The sequence below is a fragment of the Thamnophis sirtalis genome, unplaced genomic scaffold, assembly GCF_051295495.1.
Source record: "Thamnophis sirtalis isolate CommonGarterSnake01/CBP01778 unplaced genomic scaffold, rThaSir2_p1.2 scaffold_1, whole genome shotgun sequence".
NCBI lineage: Eukaryota > Metazoa > Chordata > Lepidosauria > Squamata > Natricidae > Thamnophis > Thamnophis sirtalis.
In genome coordinates this window covers 182213825-182233824 of record NW_028261381.1, presented here as the reverse complement: position 1 = coordinate 182233824, position 20000 = coordinate 182213825, and the positions used below count along the sequence as shown (strand labels likewise).

General features: G+C 49.1%; 2 protein-coding genes across 2 annotated transcripts in view; both read left to right on the top strand.

Moving 5' to 3' along the window:
• The window catches only part of ACSBG2 (acyl-CoA synthetase bubblegum family member 2), a gene marked incomplete at its 5' end in the record, with an annotated part of 20001 nt that extends 7570 nt beyond the window's left edge, over positions 1–12431 (top strand). The window contains 5 exon segments of the mRNA XM_087703407.1: positions 2224–2457; positions 5638–5855; positions 8041–8180; positions 9123–9369; positions 10398–12431. Of these exon segments, the coding sequence (XP_087559533.1) occupies positions 2224–2457; positions 5638–5855; positions 8041–8180; positions 9123–9369; positions 10398–10486 (928 nt within the window).
• A 2848-nt stretch (positions 12432–15279) lies between these two features.
• The window catches only part of RFX2 (regulatory factor X2), a 47546-nt gene continuing 42825 nt past the window's right edge, over positions 15280–20000 (top strand). The window contains 1 exon segment of the mRNA XM_087705901.1: positions 15280–15406. The gene's annotated coding sequence lies outside the window, so the exon portion shown is untranslated.

The window sequence follows — 20000 nt, the reverse complement described above, 5'->3', positions numbered from 1 at the left end:
CGTAAGTCGCTTTTTCCCAGCGCCTTTTTGGGCAGGCTGCATGGAGGCTCCCTGATTGGGCTGCTTCCCAAATTGATTATGGAAATTAATGTTTTAAAAAAGAGAAAAACGGCCCTTCTTCTGTACACGGGGTGTAGGACCTATTTGTGTGTGTGTGTTTGTGTGTGTGTGTGTGTCCTGTCTCCCCCCCCCCCCCCCAGGATGAAAACCTGAACGATGAGCTTTGAATTCCCTTCCTTCCCCTTGAAAATATCTGGCTCTGAGAAAGGGAGGGAAAGGAGGAAGAGAGAGGCCAGGAGGGAGGGAAGAGAGGGGAAGAAAAGAGTAGGAGAGAGGGGAAGGAAAGAGGAAGGGGAAGTAGAGAAGAGAGGGATGGTAGAAGGGGAGGGAGGGAGGAGGAAAGAGGAGGATGGCCTTGGATTAGGGTGCCATAGGGCAGTGTTTCCCAACGTTGGCAACTTGAAGATGTCCGGACTTCAACTCCCAGAATTCCCCAGCCAGCATTCGCTGGCTGGGGAATTCTGGGAGTTGAAGTCCGGACATCTTCAAGTTGCCAACGTTGGGAAACACTGCCATAGGGTGTATGGAAAGCAGAAGAGCCAATGATACTTCCTGTGGGTTGATGGGAATAGGAACGGATATAATATTGGATAATGCAAAATAAGGCTGGTTGATGATGTCATGGTGCACTTGTGGTTACTTGTAGGAAGATAAAAATAAAACTTTTTCCCCCCCAAAAATATATATATCTGCCTTTGCAAACAGTCCTCAACCGAACAAAAGTTCCTTTAGTGGAACTAAATTTACATTCAAAGTTACAACAGCCTTGGGGAAAAAAAGCAAACCTTTTCATCTTTACGACCGTTGTTCCAGCATTCCCCGTGGCCACGTGATCAAAATTCAGACGTTTGGCAACTGCTTCATATTTATGACCGTCGCAGCGTCCCTGGGGTGTATGTGTGTCACACGGTCCTCTTTTTGCAACCGTCCATGGCGGGGGAAACCAGATTCGCTTAAAAGAACCGTGTGGCTAACTTAACTGCAGTAATTCGCTTAGCAGGACTGTTTTGCTTAGCGACTGAAAGGTTGCGGTTGTAAGTCGAGAATTTCAGTGTTTCCCCACATGGCTGACTGGGGGAATTCTGGGAGTCAAAGGGTTCGTACGCCTGAAAGTTTCCAGCATGGAGTAAACCTCCGTTTTGTTCCTGAGCTCGAGATAAACACCTTGGCTCATCTTTGGGAATACAAAACGTTTTGTGTCTCTGAGCATCTTATTTTTCTTAAATCCAAACTGACCTTTTTTTCCTTGGATGATGTTTGTTGTGGGAATAGAGACGGCATCATCGTGACACCTTCCCCTCCGCTCTTTGGCACCTGGGGTTTAAAAACGAAAGCAGGGAGATCACGTTGAGGGAAACGGAAGGATAGCAATAGCAATAGCAGTTAGACTTATACACCGCTTCATAGGGCTTTCAGCCCTTTCTAAGCGGTTTACAGAGTCAGCATATCGCCCCCAACAACAATCCGGGTCCTCATTTCACCCACCTCGGAAGGAGGGAAGGCTGAGTCAACCCTGAGCCGGTGAGATTTGAACAGCCGAACTGCAGTCAGCTGAAGTAGCCTGCAGTGCTGCATTTAACCACTGCGCCACCTCGGCTCTATGATTAGAGCCTTCCTAGGATTAGGAAGGAGATTTTTTAAATAAAAAAACAAGACAGAACCGCATAATAATGCTTCGTGTGCGGTCCTCAACTTATGGAGCCTGTCCATTGCAGTTATAAGTAAAGAAGTTATAAGGCAGGACATCATAGAATAGGAATATAGAAATAGAAATAAAAATAGAAATAATAGAATAACAGAGTTGGAAGGGACCTTGGAGGTCTTCTAGTCCAATCCCCTGCTCAGGCAGGAAAAGCCTACACCACTACAGACAAAAGGTTCTCCAAAATCAGAACAGACCAACCCCTTTTACAATCTTATTTGGGGAATTCTGGGGTTTGAGGTCCGCCCCTCTTAAAGGAAGGGATGGGGTGGCTCAGTGGCTAAGGCGCTGAGCTGCTCGATCAGAAAGGTCCGCGGGGGGGGGGGGGGGCTTTCTGTTTGGAAAAACATGCCATACGTGAAGGGGAGGGGGCAACACAGCCCCTAAAAAGGCTGCAGCCCTTAACAGAGAAGGGGGGGGTCTGGCTTTGCTCCCAGCCTCATGCCTATTTCCTCCTGCAGCTCTGTGGATTTACCGATGAATTACCGGCTGGCGCGGGCCCTGATTTATAAAAAGGTCCGGAAGGCCCTCGGATTGGACCGCTGCGACAAATGCTACACGGGGGCAGCCCCCATCACCAAGGACACCTTGGAGTATTTCCTGAGCCTGGACATTGTGGTCTACGAGCTCTACGGCATGAGCGAAAGTTCGGGCCCCCACACCGTCTCCTTTCCGTCGTCGTACAGGATGGCGAGGTAAGAACTCAGCTTACACCCAGGGGGAAAGGCCACAGCACTTAAGACTTGTATACTGCTTCACAGCCCTCTCCAAGCGGTCTACAGAGTCAGCCTCTTGACCCCCCTGACCCTCTGGGTCCTCACTTTACCCATCTTGAAAGGACGGAAGGTTGAGTCAACCTTCAGCCGCTCAGGATCAAACGGCTGGCAGTGAGCAATGAGTTAGCCTGCAATACTGCATCCTTCCTTCCTTCCTTCACAGATTTATATACCGCTTTATAGGGCTTTCCAGCCCTCTCTAAGTAGTTTATAGTCAATCTCTTCTTCCTTCCTTCCTTCCCTCCCTCCCTCCTTCCTTCTTTCACACTTAGATTTATATACCGCTTCATAGTGCCTTCCAGCCCTGGTTTATAGTCAGCCCCTTTCCTTCCTTCCTTCCTTCCTTCCTTCCTTCCTTCCTTCCTTCCCTCCTTCCTTCCCACTTATTTCTTAGACATATATACAGAATCAGCCTCTTGCCCCATCCTTCCTCCCTCCCTCCTTCCTTCCTTTTTTCCTTCCTTCCTTCCTTCCTTCCTTCTTTCCTTCCTTCCTTCCTTCCCACTTATTTCTTAGACATATATACAGAATCAGCCTCTTGCCCTTCCTTCCTTCTTTCCTTCCTTCCTTCCTTCCTTCTTTCCTTCCTTCTTTCCTTCCTTCCTTTCTTCCCACTTATTTCTTAGACATATATACAGAATCAGCCTCTTGCCCTTCCTTCCTTCTTTCCTTCCTTCTTTCCTTCCTTCCTTTCTTCCCACTTATTTCTTAGACATATATACAGAATCAGCCTCTTGCCCCTTCCTTCCTTCTTTCCTTCCTTCTTTCCTTCCTTCCTTCCTTCCCACTTATTTCTTAGACATATATACAGAATCAGCCTCTTGCCCGTCCTTCCTTCTTTCCTTCCTTCCTTCCTTCTTTCCTTCCTTCTTTCCTTCCTCCCTCCCTCCCTCCCTTCGCACTTAGAATTATACATTATATGCACTTAGAATTATAATTATATTTCCAGCCCCCTCTAAGTGGTTTATAAAACCATCATCCTGACCCCTACAGTTTCGCTCTTCATTTTACCCTCCTCAGAAGGACGGAAGGGCGAGTCGAACTGCTGGCAGCCAGCAGGACTCTGTTTTCACCACTGCGCCACAATGGCTCTCCTCCATAGTTGAGGCCAAAAATGCACGTTGCTAAGTGAAATGTTTGTTCAGTAAGTTTGCCCCATTTTACGACCGTTCTTGCCAGGGTTGTTAAGCAACAACTGCCCTCGTTAAGTTAGCCGAGCTATATTGCCAAGTGAATCCGTCTTCCCCGTTTCCTTTGCTTGTCACGTGGTGGCAAAGGGGGAAGGATGTGAACTCCGGGACGCTGCAACCGTCATAAACATGAGACAACTGCCCAGCACCTGAATTTTGGACCACAGGGATGCGGCAACGGTCATAAGTGTGTGAAAATTGGTCATAAGTCACTTCTTTCAATGCCGTTGTAACTTCAAACGGTCATTAAACCAACTGTGGGGTGCCCGTGACGATTGAAGAAGCGTGGCATCACGTCAGAAGCTCTTCTTAGGGCCCTGTTTTATGGCAGTTAAGTAAAAACTGCGGTCATTAAGCAGAGCTATTGTTTGGGGAGCATTTTTGCCGAAAACTAGAAACAAATGCCAATTTTCCACAAAACAAGCCATCGTTAATTGCAGTCCTGTGAGGATGCACTGCTGCAAACTGCCATCCATGCAGGTCGGTTGCCAGGGGCCCAAGCTATACCCATTGGATGGGTGCAGTCATAAACAGATTTGGGGGGGGGGGAGTCTGTTGTCATGGTCGCTATGTGACCCGTTATAAGTTGAGCACGACGTGCATTTCCCTCCCGGCTGGGAAGAAGCTTTCTTATTTAGGAGTCTTTTGAGTTCCTGGGTGGACTGGCTCTCACTGGTCCCTTGCAAAATTAAAGCTTCCCAGTTGGGGAGTGCGGTTGTGGCATGCTCAGAGGAACCGGTCGCAGGAGGAGAACCCCCACAGGTGTTTGGGGCTGCCTTTCCCTGGCCCCACCGGCTGTGTTGGTCCCAAATTCCTGGCTTGAGACTTGGAAGCTCTTCCGCCAAGCGCTTAAGAGGTGCGAGCAGATGGTTGTGTGTGTTGTGCAAACACTCCAGAAGTCTAGATTTCCAGTGTGGCGGCATTGGCCAGATGTGAACTTGGGCCTCTTGGGGAGAGGAAACGGCGAGAAGAGGGGGAGAAAAACCCTCTGAAATTAAAAACAAAAACGAACGGAGCAAGTTCTGAGTAAAAGGGCCTAGATCAGTGTTTCTCAACCTTGGCAACTTGAAGATGCCCGGACTTCAACTCCCAGAATTCCCCAGCAGTGGTTAGGACAGTGTTTCCCAACCTTGTCAACTTGAAGATGTCCGGACTTCAACTCCCAGAATTCCCCAGCCAGCATTCGCTGGCTGGGGAATTCTGGGAGTTGAAGTCCGGACATCTTCAAGTTGCCAAGGTTGGGAAACACTGGCCTAGATAACGGAAATACCCACAAAGTTGTAAACATTTGGGTGGCCGTGTCAGAAATTCAGGATTTCCTGCCTGAGCAGAGGGGGTTGGACTAGAAGACCTCCGAGGTCCCTTCCAGCTCTGTCACCTACTACTGATGACGTTACCTAGTTTGGGTTAATGAAACGTCTGCAAGGAAACGGCTCAAAGAGCAGCAAGGACCCCACAGTTCTCTTCTTCCTCCTCCTCCTCCTCCTCTTCCCCTTCCTCCTCCAACCCACTCCTCACTAGCACTGATGATGTTACCTAGTTAGGGTAATGAAACGTCTGCAAGGAAACAAGCCAGCTCAGAGAGCAACGAGGAGCCCTCAATTGTTATCCCGTTAAGCTCTCGTTTTAACGGACTAATGGGGGAAGGGGACGTCTGTTAAATCAGACGCCGTACACAGATTGTCTGTTGCATCCAAAGCTCTCTGAACTGAAGTCCGTTAAATCAGGGTGTGTTGTTTTGTTAAACGAGCTTTGATAATTAGATTTTCTTTTATACCGCCCCGCATTAACGGACGGGGAGACTCTGCTGTGCTTCCATGCAATGGGCACTCTGTATGGGGAGGGGGGCATGCTTGCCAGCCCTTGACCCTTTGTCTGACCCCCTTCTCACCCCCCCGCCCCCCAACAGCTGCGGCAAGGAGGTCACAGGCTGCCAGACGATGCTTTTCAAGCCAGACCAGGAAGGAGTCGGCGAGGTCTGTTTCGCCGGGCGCCACATCTTCATGGGCTACCTGAACATGGAAGACAAAACGAAAGAAGCCATTGACGGCGAGGGCTGGCTCCATTCCGGGGATCTGGGCCGGCACGATGAGGACGGATTCTTGTACATCACAGGGAGGATCAAAGGTAATCCAGCCCACCCACCCCCCTCCGGGGCATGAGAGAAAGTCTCCGGGGAAGGTCCAAGGGGGACACTGCAGCCGTCATAAACGCATCCCGGTGGCCTGATGTCCAGGGAGATTCTCAGTCATCCAAGCCAGGGTTGGTTTTTTTCCTTTGTTTTTCTCTGAAGGCGTTTCGCTTCTCATCCAAAGAAGCTTCTTCGGCTCTTGACTGGACGGTGGGGAATGGAAGGATTTGGGAGACACACCTAGTCATTTGCATCCTTTTAGAGCGGGGGTGTCCAAACTTGAGAACTTTTAAGACTTGTGGATGGAAGAATATAACTTAAAACTAGTTAAACTTAGCGAAATTTAGTAATAATGGATATAATTAAATAAATAATTGATAATGATAATAAGGTAGACATTGTGTTGTGTTACGATAAGTAGTGATTGGACATGAACATGGAATGGTACCCATGAAAGGAAGATTAGAAATCTTTTTGGATTATATACAGAGGTTAATAAAAAAAAGAATTAAATTAGATATAGTTAAGTTTTGATTATTAGGAAGGGAAATGATACAGGATATAGTCAAATAAAGGAGGGATAATGAAGATATGTGTGTGTGTGTACGTACGTACGTACATACATACATACATACATACATACATACATACATACATACATACATACATATATATATATATATATATATATATATATATATATATTTAAAGTCACAACCCCTGGCATGCCCAAATATGGGAGGAAGGTCACACTTCCATTCTCTGCCTTCGGCTCGTCACAAGGGTCCATCCAGACAGAAACCCAATATTTTTTACTGTTGCCTTTTTGTTACATTTGTTATATTTGTGCTGATAAATAAATAAAGGGAGACTAGTATAGATCTATTTCAAGCTATTTAGCTCTCATCAGCTAGCCATACCCTTGCTGGGAATAGAGCACAGGTTCGATTCCCAGCAAGGGTATGGCTAGCTGATGAGAGCTAAATAGCTTGAAATAGATCTATACTAGTCTCCCTTTATTTATTTATCAGCACAAATATAACATATATATATATACATACATACATACATACATACATACATACACACATACACACATACACATACATACATACATACATACACACATACATACGTGTGTGTTTGTGTGTGTGTGTGTGTGTAGGTCTCTAGTTATTCCAAGCACCGAGCCTGAAAATGACGAATGAGAATTCGTCGAAATGTCGCCAAACGTTATGCGGGAGAAAACCCGAATAACTAGAGACCTACATACTAACACCCGCAAAAACCTCAGAAAACAAATATATATACACACACACATACGCACACACTTCCGTAAAGGAAGATTAGAAAACTTTGTTATCAAATATAATGGATGTTTAGCTAGAATAGGACATAAGGATTCAGTGTTATTGGAGGATTTTAGAAATATTAAACGAAATGCCAGTATGTGGTTATGTGTTAAATTTTGGTATAGTTTATGATGGAGGACATTTAAATAATTATAGTCAAACATAAATGGGGGTATAAGAGTAACATGTATAAATATTTGAGTTAAAATACTTGAGTTAATATGAATTATGCTTGATAACTGTGGAAGAGATGCACGAAAACCTTTTCTAACCAACTGATACACTTTCTACAGTATGTATGGGTGAGAATTTTTTTTATGTTGTTTCTTATGTTTAAAAATAAATAAAAAATTGCAAAAAAAAAGACTTGTGGACTTCAACTCCCAGAATTCCCCTGCCCGGCTGGGGAATTCTGGGAGTTGAAGTCCACAAGTCTTAAAAGTTCCCAAGTTTGGACACGTCTATTTTAGAGGGTGGTTGAGGCCACTTGGTTGGTTTATCTCAGGTGTCCTCAGAGTCACCTGAGTGGTGCAAATGGCCGGGGAGCCTTCTGAAACTGCTGAACGACGTTCTCTCTCTCCGGTCTACGACACGGTCCATTCAGCAGTTCCAAGGTGACCCCGAGGACACGGGTAAACCTCCAAGTGGCCTCAAGGACCCTGGGAAAAGGATGCAAATGACCGGCTGCCCGCAAGGGATTTAAACCCTTCCGTTCCCCAAAGATGCTTTTTCAGGAGGCAACTCGACTTCCTGTTTTCAAGCGTGAACCGGATGTCTTTTCAGGGGGTGGGTGGGTCTGACGCCAAGGCCGCCGCCATTTCTGTTCCAGAGCTAATCATCACTGCGGGGGGAGAGAATATTCCCCCCGTCCCGATCGAAGACGCCATCAAAGAGGCAGTCCCCATTCTCAGCAACGTCATGTTAGTGGGAGACAGAGCCAAATATCTCGTCATGCTGATGACCCTTAAGGTGAGTGCCGGGGTTTTCTCCTGCCTCCCCCGCCCCCCTCCCCAGGCACCGAGACCCACAAGGGGGGGGAGACAAACTCAAGGGTTACCATTCCCCCACCCCTCCCGAAAATCAGGCTTCCCTGATGCACTTGCCAGATTCTAGAGCACCGTTTCGCTGTTTTGAGATGGGCGGACTTCCAATTCCCAGAGGTCCCCAGTCCACCGTGGCTGGCTAGGGGATTCTGGGAGTTGAAGTCCACCCATCTTCAAGCGGCCAAGGCTGGGGAGGCAAAGAGTGGAATTGAAAGGGGCCGATATACAGAATCGGTGGGGAATCCCGCTTGGCTGAGAATCTTAGCCCACCCATCTTAAAAGCGGCCAAAATGGAGAAACATGCCGCTCCAGAAGGTTGAACTGGAGTTCACCCCTTTGGGGAAGGAACAAATTGAGGGTGTCGGTCCAGATTTTTTTTTTAAATCACCTTTCAAACTCTTCAGGAGTTGAAAGCTTGAGGACTAGAACCTTGAAATGAAAGCTGCAACAGCGGGGAGTTTGCAGCATCCTGTCCTTCCACAGACAATTTTAAGTCTTCTAATGCTCGGTTACTGAAGTCCTTAAATGCTCCCAAAGAGTCGCTTAACTTAGGATGGGGCTGATCCTATGCTGGGGAGGGGGGGGGAGGAAGAAGGTTCTGTGCTCCACCAATCACGGTGGGAAAGGATCATTTCTGAGGGTCCAGAAATGGTCTCGGGGGGGGGGGGGGGGGGCAAACGTTTCTGGCCTCTGCCTTGAACTCTTATCTTCTACTCCACCTTGTCGGAATGGCCCACGCAGCCCCCTCTCAGCCACCCCCTTCTGGGCACACACGAGGGCAGGGCCAGCCGCCGCCAGAGGGTGGCACTGTGCCCCTTTCCTACGGCCATCCCAAGGCTGCTGCTCCTCCTCCTGCTGCTTTTCCTAGAGCAAGATGAACTTAGAAACGGGGCTCTCGGAAGACGAGCTGACGCCTGAAGCCGTGGAGTACTGCCAGAAACTGGGCAGCAACTCGACCAAAGTCTCCGACATCGTGGGGAACAAAGACGTGGCTGTGTACACCGCCATCCAGAAGGGGGTCATGAAGGTCAACGACCGCGCCACCTCCAACGCTCAGAAGATCCAGAAGTGGCTCCTCCTGAACAAGGACTTCTCCATCCAGAGTGGAGAGCTTGGTAAGCGGCTGGCATGGCTTCCCACTCCTTTTTGCGGGGGGTGGGAGATTTGGGGTGGGGGGCAAAAGGCTGCTGGGTAGAGGGGGGGCTTGTCAGATGGCACAATGGGGTGTTTCTGAACTTTGTTGGCCCCGGGGGATTCTGGGGGGTGGGGGGCGGGTTGAAGCCCACCCGTCTTCAAAAAGAGCCGAGGTGGCGCAGTGGTTAGAGTGCAGTACTGCAGGCCACTTCAGCTGACTGCTATCTGCAGTTCAGCGGTTCAAATCTCACCGGCTCAAGGTTGACTCAGCCTTCCATCCTTCCGAGGTGGGTGAAATGAGGACCCGGATTGTTGTTGGGGGTGATATGCTGACTCTGTAAACCGCTTAGAGAGGGCTGAAAGCCCTATGAAGCGGTATATAAGTCTAACTGCTATTGCTATTGCTATTCAAGGGGGATGCAAGGAGTTGGTTTTGAAAGGGGGGCGATATGCAGGATCCGTGGGGCTCAGCCCAGATTCCGCTTGGCTGGGGATCTTAAGCCGTTTCACTCCGGAGAGATAATAAGCCCAAAGACATTTGTCCAGTCTTGGGAGGAGAAAGTCCTGGGGATGGTGGGCACGGTTTAAACGTCCTTGCCCCCTAATCTTTGTCCTCCAAGATGCTAAATTAAAAGAGCACCAGCCCTCCGCTCCCTTTTCCAAACGGAAGTTTTACATTTACTCCCGGGAGGAATCTTACCCTTGTTGGGGGTCTCTTCAAAGGTTTTAAGGCGACTTCGGAAAAGCTGCCTGCTCATTGGGAGAATCTGAAGAGCCTCCTAGCTCAGGGTCGCCCACTGCGGACAGCATCCCACCTGGGGAGGGGGCTGGTAGCCCATTCCTCACCGGTGTTAAGGGAGCAATCCTCCTCCTCTTCCATCCGAGGGTTGCGAGAAATTTCTCTGGAGCTTTGCACAGCTTCGGGGAAAAGTTGAAAGGGATGATAGAGGCCGGGCGGGGGGAGGGGGGGCTTGGGCGTTAACGTGACCCCCCTGTGTCTGCCCCTCAGGCCCAACCATGAAGCTGAAGAGGCCCGTGGTATCCAAGATGTATCAAGAACAGATCCAACAGCTCTACTCGGAAACGCCGGATTTCTGAACGAAGATCCCCGTTCTCTCCGCCGGCCTCTGTTCAAAGTGCAGCATCTTTACCGGAGTCTTCCTGGGGGGGCAAGGTGCACCGTCGCTTCCCTTGATAAATGAGGTTTTTTCCCAACAAAGCCATCGTCTTCTCTTGCCCTCCTCCACGACAGGAGAGTCCTCTGCACTTCGGACTCTGGCTTTTCTGGTGGGGAGCCTCAGGAAGAACCCCCGCCAGCTATTTTGACCCCCCGTGTCCCTCTTCCCGAAATGAATGTACCAACCTCAGGGTTTCTTTCTTTCTTTCTTTCTTTCTTTCTTTCTTTCTTTCTTTCTTTCCTTTTCTTTCCTTCTTTCCTTCTTTCCTTTTCTTTCCTTCTTTCCTTTTCTTTCCTTCTTTCTTTCCTACTTCCTTTCTTTCCTTCCTTCCTTCTTCTGTCCTTCCTTCCTTTCTCCAAGGGTGGGATGGGAGTTCTCTAGCAAACCAAAGGAAAACTTTGCAGCTGCGCCACACACAGTCTTGGGTGTGAACACTGTGTGTTCTTGTGGTGCCGTGGGGGGCAGCTGGTTGGGCGAGTCTTTGCACGGGGCACTTTTTCTCCTTCCACAAACGGCCGGTGTCCATGTTGCACACACACACACACAGCAGCAACATTTGTTCCCGCAAGGACGTCTGGCACACTTAAAAAGTCTTCTCGTTGTTTTTACCTGGTTGCGGAAGGGTGTGTGTGTGTGTGTTTACCTAGCGAGGTTCGACCGGAGAGTGGGATCTTTTTCAGCATCTTGGGGTCCACTTTGAGCCTCTTGTACCAGGGGGCCAACGTCCCAGCGAGGAAGGAAGGAATGGGCAGAAACCTCCCTCCCCTCGCTCACAAGTGTCTTGGGAACACAATCTGGGGACCTGGGTGAGCATCGGTCAAAAGTTTAACTTGCACTTGTTCCGTGTGAAGCTAAGACTTAAATTCCAGCCCAATTATCGTACGCGCAGGGGTGGGTGGGGAGCTAGGCTGCCCAGCTGTGCCTGCTCCCCATTAAATCTACACGAAACTGCAAGTACTGCTCTGGATTCAAAACCCAAGCGGTGTGGAAGAGCCAAAAGTGTGAATTTGTGCCGCTTTTCTGTGCAAAGAGGGGCTTATTTAAAGTTTGGTAAGAATTACGGTGAAGAGGCATTGAGCAAACGGGGGTGTGTGTGTGTGTCTTAAAGGAAGCGCGGGGTGCAATCATGGATTATAATTTTTAATAGCGTGAGCTAAACCAAATCACTTTTAGCTTCTAGTGTAAACATGAGGGGAGGGTGGGGGGCGTATTTGATAAAAGGTCAATCAGGCTGCTCTTGTTTTCGTGGGAATGGCTTAAAAGACTGCCACATGGAGCTCATCTCTTCTCCCTGTTAAAATGTGATAATAGGAGTTCCCTGTATTTATGAATTGGGTGCGAATTGGAAACGTGTCTTTAGGAATCAAATGTGTCCATTTGTCCATTTTTATTAGTGTGTTTTTTTCTTAAGTGTTTTCAAAGCCATCCAAAGCTGTGGGAGGGTCACCGCATATTGTAACATGGTCTGTAAGTTTAAACGTTTTGGGGTCTTTTTTTTCTTGCAAAATATGCAGATGTTGGCTTAACAACCTTCCAGGCTCCCCTTTTCCTTGCAAACGTGGTTATTATCTCTGACGGTGAGTTTTGAAGTTCGCCTTCCCTGATTCATCCTCAAATTTTGAGGTCCGGCTTCTTGATATTCTCTAAAGTGGAGTGCCAGGAAATCAGGACGCAAAAGCCAGGGGTGGCTTCGGGGGGGAAAAAAAGACATTTTAAGTGGAAATTCTGTATATTTTTTTCACCCATCTGTTGCAGGGCATGTTGTACACTTTATGTGGTCCCAGGTTTTGTCTTAAGGCCTTTTCGAATCATGTCAGGAAAATATTTCAGAATAAACAAAAAAAAAAAAAGATGCAAGCTCAGAACCGGCCTTGAGTGTGTGTTTTTTTTAGCCTCTTTTCAAGGGTGTCCCGGGTGAACTTCTGCCTGCAGCCAAACGCAGCCCCACAGGAGTGTTGTGGCAGGCTGAGCTGGACTGAGTGCAACCTTCCCTTCGGTTCTTGCAGGCCGTAAAACACCACAAGCCACGCAAAAACATGGTTAATGAGCCACCGTGGGGCAGTGGTTGGAGTGCAGTATTGCAGGCTACTTCGGCTGACTGCAGTTCGAACCTCACCAGGCTGAAGGTTGACTCAGCCTTCCCTCCTTCCAAGGTGGGTCAAATGAGGACCCAGATTGCTGGGGGCAAGAGGCTGACTCCGTAAACCATTTAGAGAGGGCTGTAAAGCGGTGTATAAGTCTTTAAGTGCCGTTGCTATTAATGGGACAGGCAGAAGGCTCACAGGAGGTGCTGTAAAGTACTGGGAAGCGTTTCATTTAGAGGCCATTCAAAGTTACAACAGACTTAGAATAACTTCATTGTGATTTTAAAGGTACACTAACCAGCATACCTTAAAATGAAATTTCATTGCATGCAGCTCTCAAAGGGTCACCACCTCCAATGAAAACTATAAAAATGTGAGTGTGAGTGAGAGAGATCTTAATAACCCCATAATCCCTTGCGGAGTGAAATGTGGGCTTGTGAATGGAGCTATCAGAGTGTTTACTGGCCAGATGCCCTTCCTATCGCCAATGCAGAGTTATTTTTCAGCAGATATATTCTTTGTGTCGAGAAATAGCTGCCTCTACCTAGAATTGAACTCACAGCCTCTTTATTGTGAGGCAAGAACTCCACCTCTAGGCTACTGCGTGTATGCATGTACACAAGTAAATATGCATATACCCACATATATGACACATACAAACAACACAGTCTATTTCGGATGTAAAAGTGACATGACTGTTTTTAACACTAAGGACTTTTGTCGCAACCCCGTGATCGTGTGAACAAAATTCAGACGTCTCATACTTACGACCGTTGCTGTGTCCCAAAGTCAAGCGATCCCCTTTTGCAACTTTTGGATGGTCAAAAATCCAGGGGGATTCACTTAGTAACCCTGTTAGTAACCCCTTGACTGCAGTGATTCGCTTAACAACCATGGGAAGGAAAAGTCATAACACGGGGCAAAACTCGCTTCACTAATGTCTCGCTTAGCAAGTAGAAACTTTGGGCTCAGCTGTGGTTGTAAGTTGAGGACTACCTGCATAAGTATATAACTCTAACCTCAACTGGGTTTTTTTTTTTAAAGAATAGGATAGGATAAGGAATAAGGATAGAATAGAATAAGAAAGAATAGAATAAGATGGGATAGGATAAATAGAATAGATTAAGGAACAAGGATAAATAAGAGTAAGATAAGGAATAAGGATAGAATAGAATAAGAAAGAATGCGATAGGATAAATAGAATAGAATAGCAGAGTTGGAAGGGACCTTGGAGGTCTTCTAGTCCAACCCACTGCCTAGGCAGGAAACCCTACACCACTACAGACAAATGGTTTTCTAATCTCTTTTTAAAAACTTCCAGGGTTGGAATAGAACAGAATAAAATAGAACAGAAGTTGGAAGGGACCTTGGAGGTCTTCTAGTCCAACCCCTTGCCTAGGCAGGAAACCCTACACCACCTTCAGACAAATGGTTACCTAGCATCTTCTTAAAAACAACTCACAACTTCTGGAGTTAAGAGACTAGTCCCTTATCTGAAATGGTACAGGTTCTCCTGCTTGGGCAGGGGGCTGGACTAGAAGACCTCCAAGGTCCCTTCCAGCTCTATTTATTCTTAAGTCTAAGCGCTATGGCTATTGATCCAGGCCAGCCGTGTAAAAGAAAAAAAGCTGATATGGCAGATAAACATTTAAGTCTCATCCCAAACTTGCTTTTTCCAAGAGGCAACGGAACTTTACTTGTTTTTGTTTATTGGATTTATATGCCGCCCTTCTCCCAAAGGACTCAGGCATACAACATTAGGGGGGGGGAAACATATTACAAAAGTTAAAAGGGAAATTAAATATAGCATCCAAAAACAAAACCCAATTAAAAATTTTAAAAAATAGATTAAAATTAACAATTAATCATTTATTTCATTCTGTTCAGGCCAGGCAGAACAGAATAAATTTTTATGGGGTTTTTCTTGATGAGATTTTTTTCTTCTCCGAGAAACTTTTTCAACTCTTGACTGTATTATAGAGCTGAAAACAAAACCCAATTAAAAATTTAAAAAATTAGATTAAAATTAACAATTAAATTAATCATTTATTTTATTCTGTTCAGGACAGGCCGAACAGAATAAATTTTTATGGGGTTTTTCTTGATGAGATTTTTTTCTTCTCCGAGAAACTTTTTCAACTCTTGACTGTATTATAGAGCTGAGGAAGCTTCTCGGAGGAGGAGGAGCGAAACCTCTTCAAGGAAAATCACCCCAAAAAAGCCCAGTTGCCTCTTGGGGGGGGGGGGAAGCATTTTTGGGACAACCACATCTGGATGACAGAAAGCCTCATGATGTCCCATCATCCCCAGCTGAATGGAGCAACATGGGCCTGCTGTGCTCCTCCCTCCTTCCCAAGTGGGCCCTTTAAAAACAGCGCTCTGCACATGCGCAGAGGCCCTCAGCAATCTTTCCTCTCCTCCCCCCCACACCCAACCCTACAATTCCCCCCCTCGCGCGCTTTGGCGCCAAAAACGCGCGGCAACCGCCGGCCCCGCCTCCTCCCCTCCTCCCCCGCCCGCCTTTCGAGAGCCGCCCAATGGGAGTGAGCCGAGGGGGCGTGTCCGCCGACGTCACGGGGCAGGCTAGCAACAGTTGCCTCGAAACCCCGCGCGAGGAGGCGCCATAGTGACCGTAGCCCTGGAGACGGTTACTTGCCAACGGGAGCCGCCGCCGCCGCCGCCGGCGCCGCCTGCACCCTCGGCCGCCGGAACCCAGCGCAGCCCCGCGGGGAGCCCGGCAGCCCCGGCGAGGCCAGGTAAGACTTCGGGGCGGGGGGGGAGGCTCCGCGTACCTGGCACCGGAGACGGGCAGGAGTTCCGGGATGTTGGCGGGTGAGGGTGTTGGGGGGGGGGGGTAGGAAGGCCGTGTTAATCCGGAGTGACTCCGGAGGAAGTTTGCAACAGGTGGGCCCAGGCGCTTTGGCTGGAGGGAGCGGCAGGAGGGCTGTATCAGCCCCCACCTCAATCCTAACCCACCTGTCTCTCTCCCCCCCCCCCATTTGCAAGCTTTCCCTTCAGGGGGAGGGATGGCTCAGGGTCGACCCCCCCCAACGCCGTAATTTTGGGGTGGGGGCGATTAAACTGAGTTTGGGGGGTCCCCAGGGCGGTGTTTCCCAGCTCAGCAACTTTTGAGACGGGCGGACTTCAACTCCCAGAATTCCCCAGGCAGCTTTGCTGCCTGGGGAATTCTGGGAGTTGAAGTCCGCCCGTCTCAAAAGTTGCTGCGCGTGGGAAACTAGATACTTTCCCCCAAACTCTTTTGCTCCACGACCCTCCTGGACTCCCAAAGCCCCTGGTGGTGGTGTTTTTTTTGGGGGGGGAGGGGGTTTCTCCTCTTTCTTGCCCCCTTTCTCCCGTACATTAGGATGGGTGACAAATAGGGGGGGGGTTAGTCTGGGGGATGACATCCTTGCATGAGGAGCGACTGGTGCCAATCAAGAGTCCGGTTTGGGTTGGCAGGGAAATGACACAAATCGTGGTTGGATCTGTGAGCTGTGTCGAGGGATCTCCTTGCTTTCTTGCTAAGGATGACGCTGGGGGGGGGAGGGAGCGAGGGAGGAAGGAGAAAGAAAGGGGAAGGAGAAAGGGAAGGAGAGGAAGGGAATAGGTTAAGGAAAGAAGGGAGGGGGAAGAGGGAAGGAAAGAAAGAGAAAGAAGGGAAGGGAGGGAGGAAAGTTGGAAAGAAGGAAAGAGAAAGGAAGGGAAAGAAGAAAGAGAAAGAAGGGAAGGGAGGGAGGAAAGTTGGAAAGAAGGAAAGAGAAAGGAAGGGAAAGAAGAAAGAGAAAGAAGGGAAGGGAGGGAGGAAAGTTGGAAAGAAGGAAAGAGAAAGGAAGGGAAAGAAGAAAGAGAAAGAAGGGAAGGGAGGGAGGAAAGTTGGAAAGAAGGAAAGAGAAAGGAAAGGAGCAAAGAGAGAAAAGGAAGGAAGGCGGGAAGGAAAGGGAGGGAGGGAGGAAAGTTGGAAAGAAGGAAGGGGAAGAAGAAAGAAAAGGAAAGAAGCAAAGAGAAGGAGAAAGAAGGGAAGGGAAGAGAGGGAGGGAGGGAAGTTGGTTTCGCGGTGCAGAGCCTGGCGGGATTCCTTCCAGGCAGCCAAGGGGTCTTGGCCAGAGCCACCCAGATCTATTTAAAACATCCCCTCCCCTCCCAAATGCCAGCACTCTTCAAATCTGGCTGACATTCCTGCTGGAGCTGACTTCTGTCTGGCTTGGCGTGCCAGGACTTGCTGCTGCTGCCGCCTCCTCCCTCGGCTCGGCAGCGTCGGGGAGATTAGATTTCACATAAGCCGAACCCGGCCTTCCTTTTCCATTGCATGCTGGGCTGATCCTTGTCTGTCTCTCTCTCTCTCTCTTTCTCTGAAATTGAACCAGAGGGGAGCAGGAAAAGGGCCGGCCCTCTCGGCCTCGGGATTTGGAGAAGGGGACGAGCTCAGGATGAGCTTTGCTCCACTTTGCAAACATTTGGAAGCAAACTTAGTGGCGTGACGCAGATTGACATGATGCAAGGAGAAAGACGGGAAGGGGAGGGGAGAGAAAGGCTGATGGTGCTTTTCGCTGCCTTTCCTGATAAAGCTCCTCTCTCGTTGTGTGAACGATAAGAGCGTTTATGACGGCGAGGTTGCCTTATCTGTCCACGAGACACTCCCACAGTCCCCACCACCGATGATCAAAGCCGGGCTCCGGAAACTGAGATAACGCTCCCTTTTTTGGTGGTGGTTTGTTGGTTTTGCTAAATCTTTGTTTTTAGTCGATTTTAGTTTGTTTTCATCCCGGACGAGGAAACGGACAGATTGGGAGCAACAGATTGGCTCCTGTTGGGGGCCTAAGGCTGACTCCTACCTCTGCTTATTAACCCCGGGATGCAATTGGCCAGACAGGTTTATGGTTCACTGTTTATGGTTTACCGTTCTCGGCGTGCAATTAAGAAGAGGCCCATGGACAAGAGTTAAGCGGTTTAATCAGGATAGAGCTGGAAGGGACCTTGGAAGTCTTCTAATCCAGTGTTTCCCAACCTTGTCAACTTGAAGATGTCTGGACTTCAACTCCCAGAATTCCCCAGCCAGCGAATGCTGGCTGGGGAATTCTGGGAGTTGAAGTCCAGACATCTTCAAGTTGACAAGGTTGAGAAACACTGTCCTAACCACTGCTGGGGAATTCTGGGAGTTTAAGTCCAGACATCTTCAAGTTGACAAGGTTGGGAAACACTGTCCTAACCACTGCTGGGGAATTCTGGGAGTTTAAGTCTGGACATCTTCAAGTTGACAAGGTTGGGAAACACTATATCTAATCCAACCCCTGGCTCAAGCAGGGGATCCTACAGCAATGGGGGGGGCAAACCTTTTTCTAAAGCGGTGCCACAACACCGTGTGCATGCACTATCGCACACGAGCAGGTGCCCACCCACCTGTGCTGGTGCAAGCGACTCCCCACCTGCGCATGCATGAGCAACCCACCGCGGCGCATGTACGAGCGACCCCCATGTGTGTGGGGGGGAGATTTTCACCCTCCCCAGGCTCCGGAGGCTTTCCTGAAGCCTAGGCAGGGCGAAAACAGCCTTTCCCCCCCCCCCCACTGCCCTCCGGAAGGCTGAAAATCAGCTGGCCAGTGCACACATGCGCACTGGAGTTGAGGGCTGCCCTGCCGGCAAATGTGGCTCCACGGTGCCGCGTGCCACCTGTGGCATGCGGGCCATAGGTTCGCCATCCCAGCCCTCCAGCATTTCAGGCAGATGTGCGTTTTCCCAGGCACTTACAGAAGCACCTGGCAGTGATGCTCCCCACGTTTTCCTAGCTTTCCGAGGAGTAGGTTGTGGTCTACTTTGCCGAATGCCTTGCTGAAGTCTTTACTACAGTGTTTCTCAACCTTGGCAACTTGAAGATGTCCGGACTTCAACTCCCAGAATTCCCCAGCCAGCGAATGCTGGCTGGGGAATTCTGGGAGTTGAAGTCCAGACATCTTCCAAGTTGCCAAGGTTGAGAAACATTGGTCTACTATTTCCATTTCGCTGTTCTGCTCATTTAGTCACTTTGTCTAAGGATGAAATGAGATTGGTTTGACCCGACATGTTTTCTAACCAACTCCTGCTGGCTACTAGTTACAACTTTGTTTCTAGAGCTTTGCAAATCTGTTTATTGATTCTTTTGTTCCAGGATCTCCCCAGGCAGTTTTCTAAAGTGTTGTTTGTTTGTTTTTGAAGTGTCCTAAATGGCAGCCCTGTGAGGAAAAACAGGCTGTTGCCCAGTTCAAACAGGGAAGTTTGTTGGACGAGGCCATTCAGTTTAAAGAGGAGGGGAGAAAAGCTTTGATGCCAGTTCCTTTTCTCCGCCCGCCCCCGGCCTCATCCGGACCACAGCACCCACTTCCCTTCAATGCCTGCTGCCCTCCTTTCCCTGCGGTGCCAACTCAGCTCTTCCCTTCGTCGGCAAGTCTCTTCCGTGCAAAAAACGGGGAAATGCAGCGTCAGTGCCCTGGTGTTGCAAGAGGCAGGCCTGTTCCTCCGCCCCCCTTTTTTTTTTCCCTTTCTGCAGTAAAGTTTCTCCCAGGGCTGCTGGGGGAAATGTTTTCCCTTCCCTGCCTGGCCCTGCAGAGTCCTGGCTCTGTGGAGGCTTCCTGGCCGATATGTTTGCTTTCGCTTTGCAAAGCCCTTGTCTGAACTACTTCCGGGTTGGAGTCCCTGGAAGCTGCAGATTTAGACCCCAAGAAGCAGAATAACCGAGTTGGAAGGGACCCCTGGGGGCATTCTACTCCCACCCTCTTCTCTAGCCAGAGACCCTAGGCCAGGGCTGCCAAAGTCAAGGCCCCCGGAGCTGGAGCCGGCCCGGGGGGAGGAGTGCTTAGATCTGCCCCGCAGGACCATCCTGGAAACAGCAAAAGACCGGCCCAGGGGGGCCTCTGACAATGGTCAATGGAGCCCCCTTTCACTGGCAGGGCCCTCGAGGCCCCACAGGTGCCCCCAACACGAGTGGCGTCGGGCTGGCCACGCCTACCCCAGCCCCTCATGGTCAAACCCTTACGCAGCCCTCAATGGAATCGAGTTTTGACACCATTTAGGCCGTTGCTTTGAGCTCCGAGCTTGGCAATTTTTGCAACTGTTTTGTCACCATTCGTGGAGACCTCGTCGGTGCGTTTTGCCTTGTGCTCGTCTGACAGGTCTGACAGATGAGCACCAGTCAAAGCGCACGGATGATGTCTCCTCGAGTGGTGACGAAACGTTTGCAAAAATTGCCAAGCTCGGAACTCAAAGCAACGGCCTAATTACCAACCTGAGCCACTAATATTCAAACATTTCAACCCTATACCATGTCAGACGGATGGCTGTCAATCAGACTCCCTTTCTGAGCTTCAGCTGTTCCCCTCG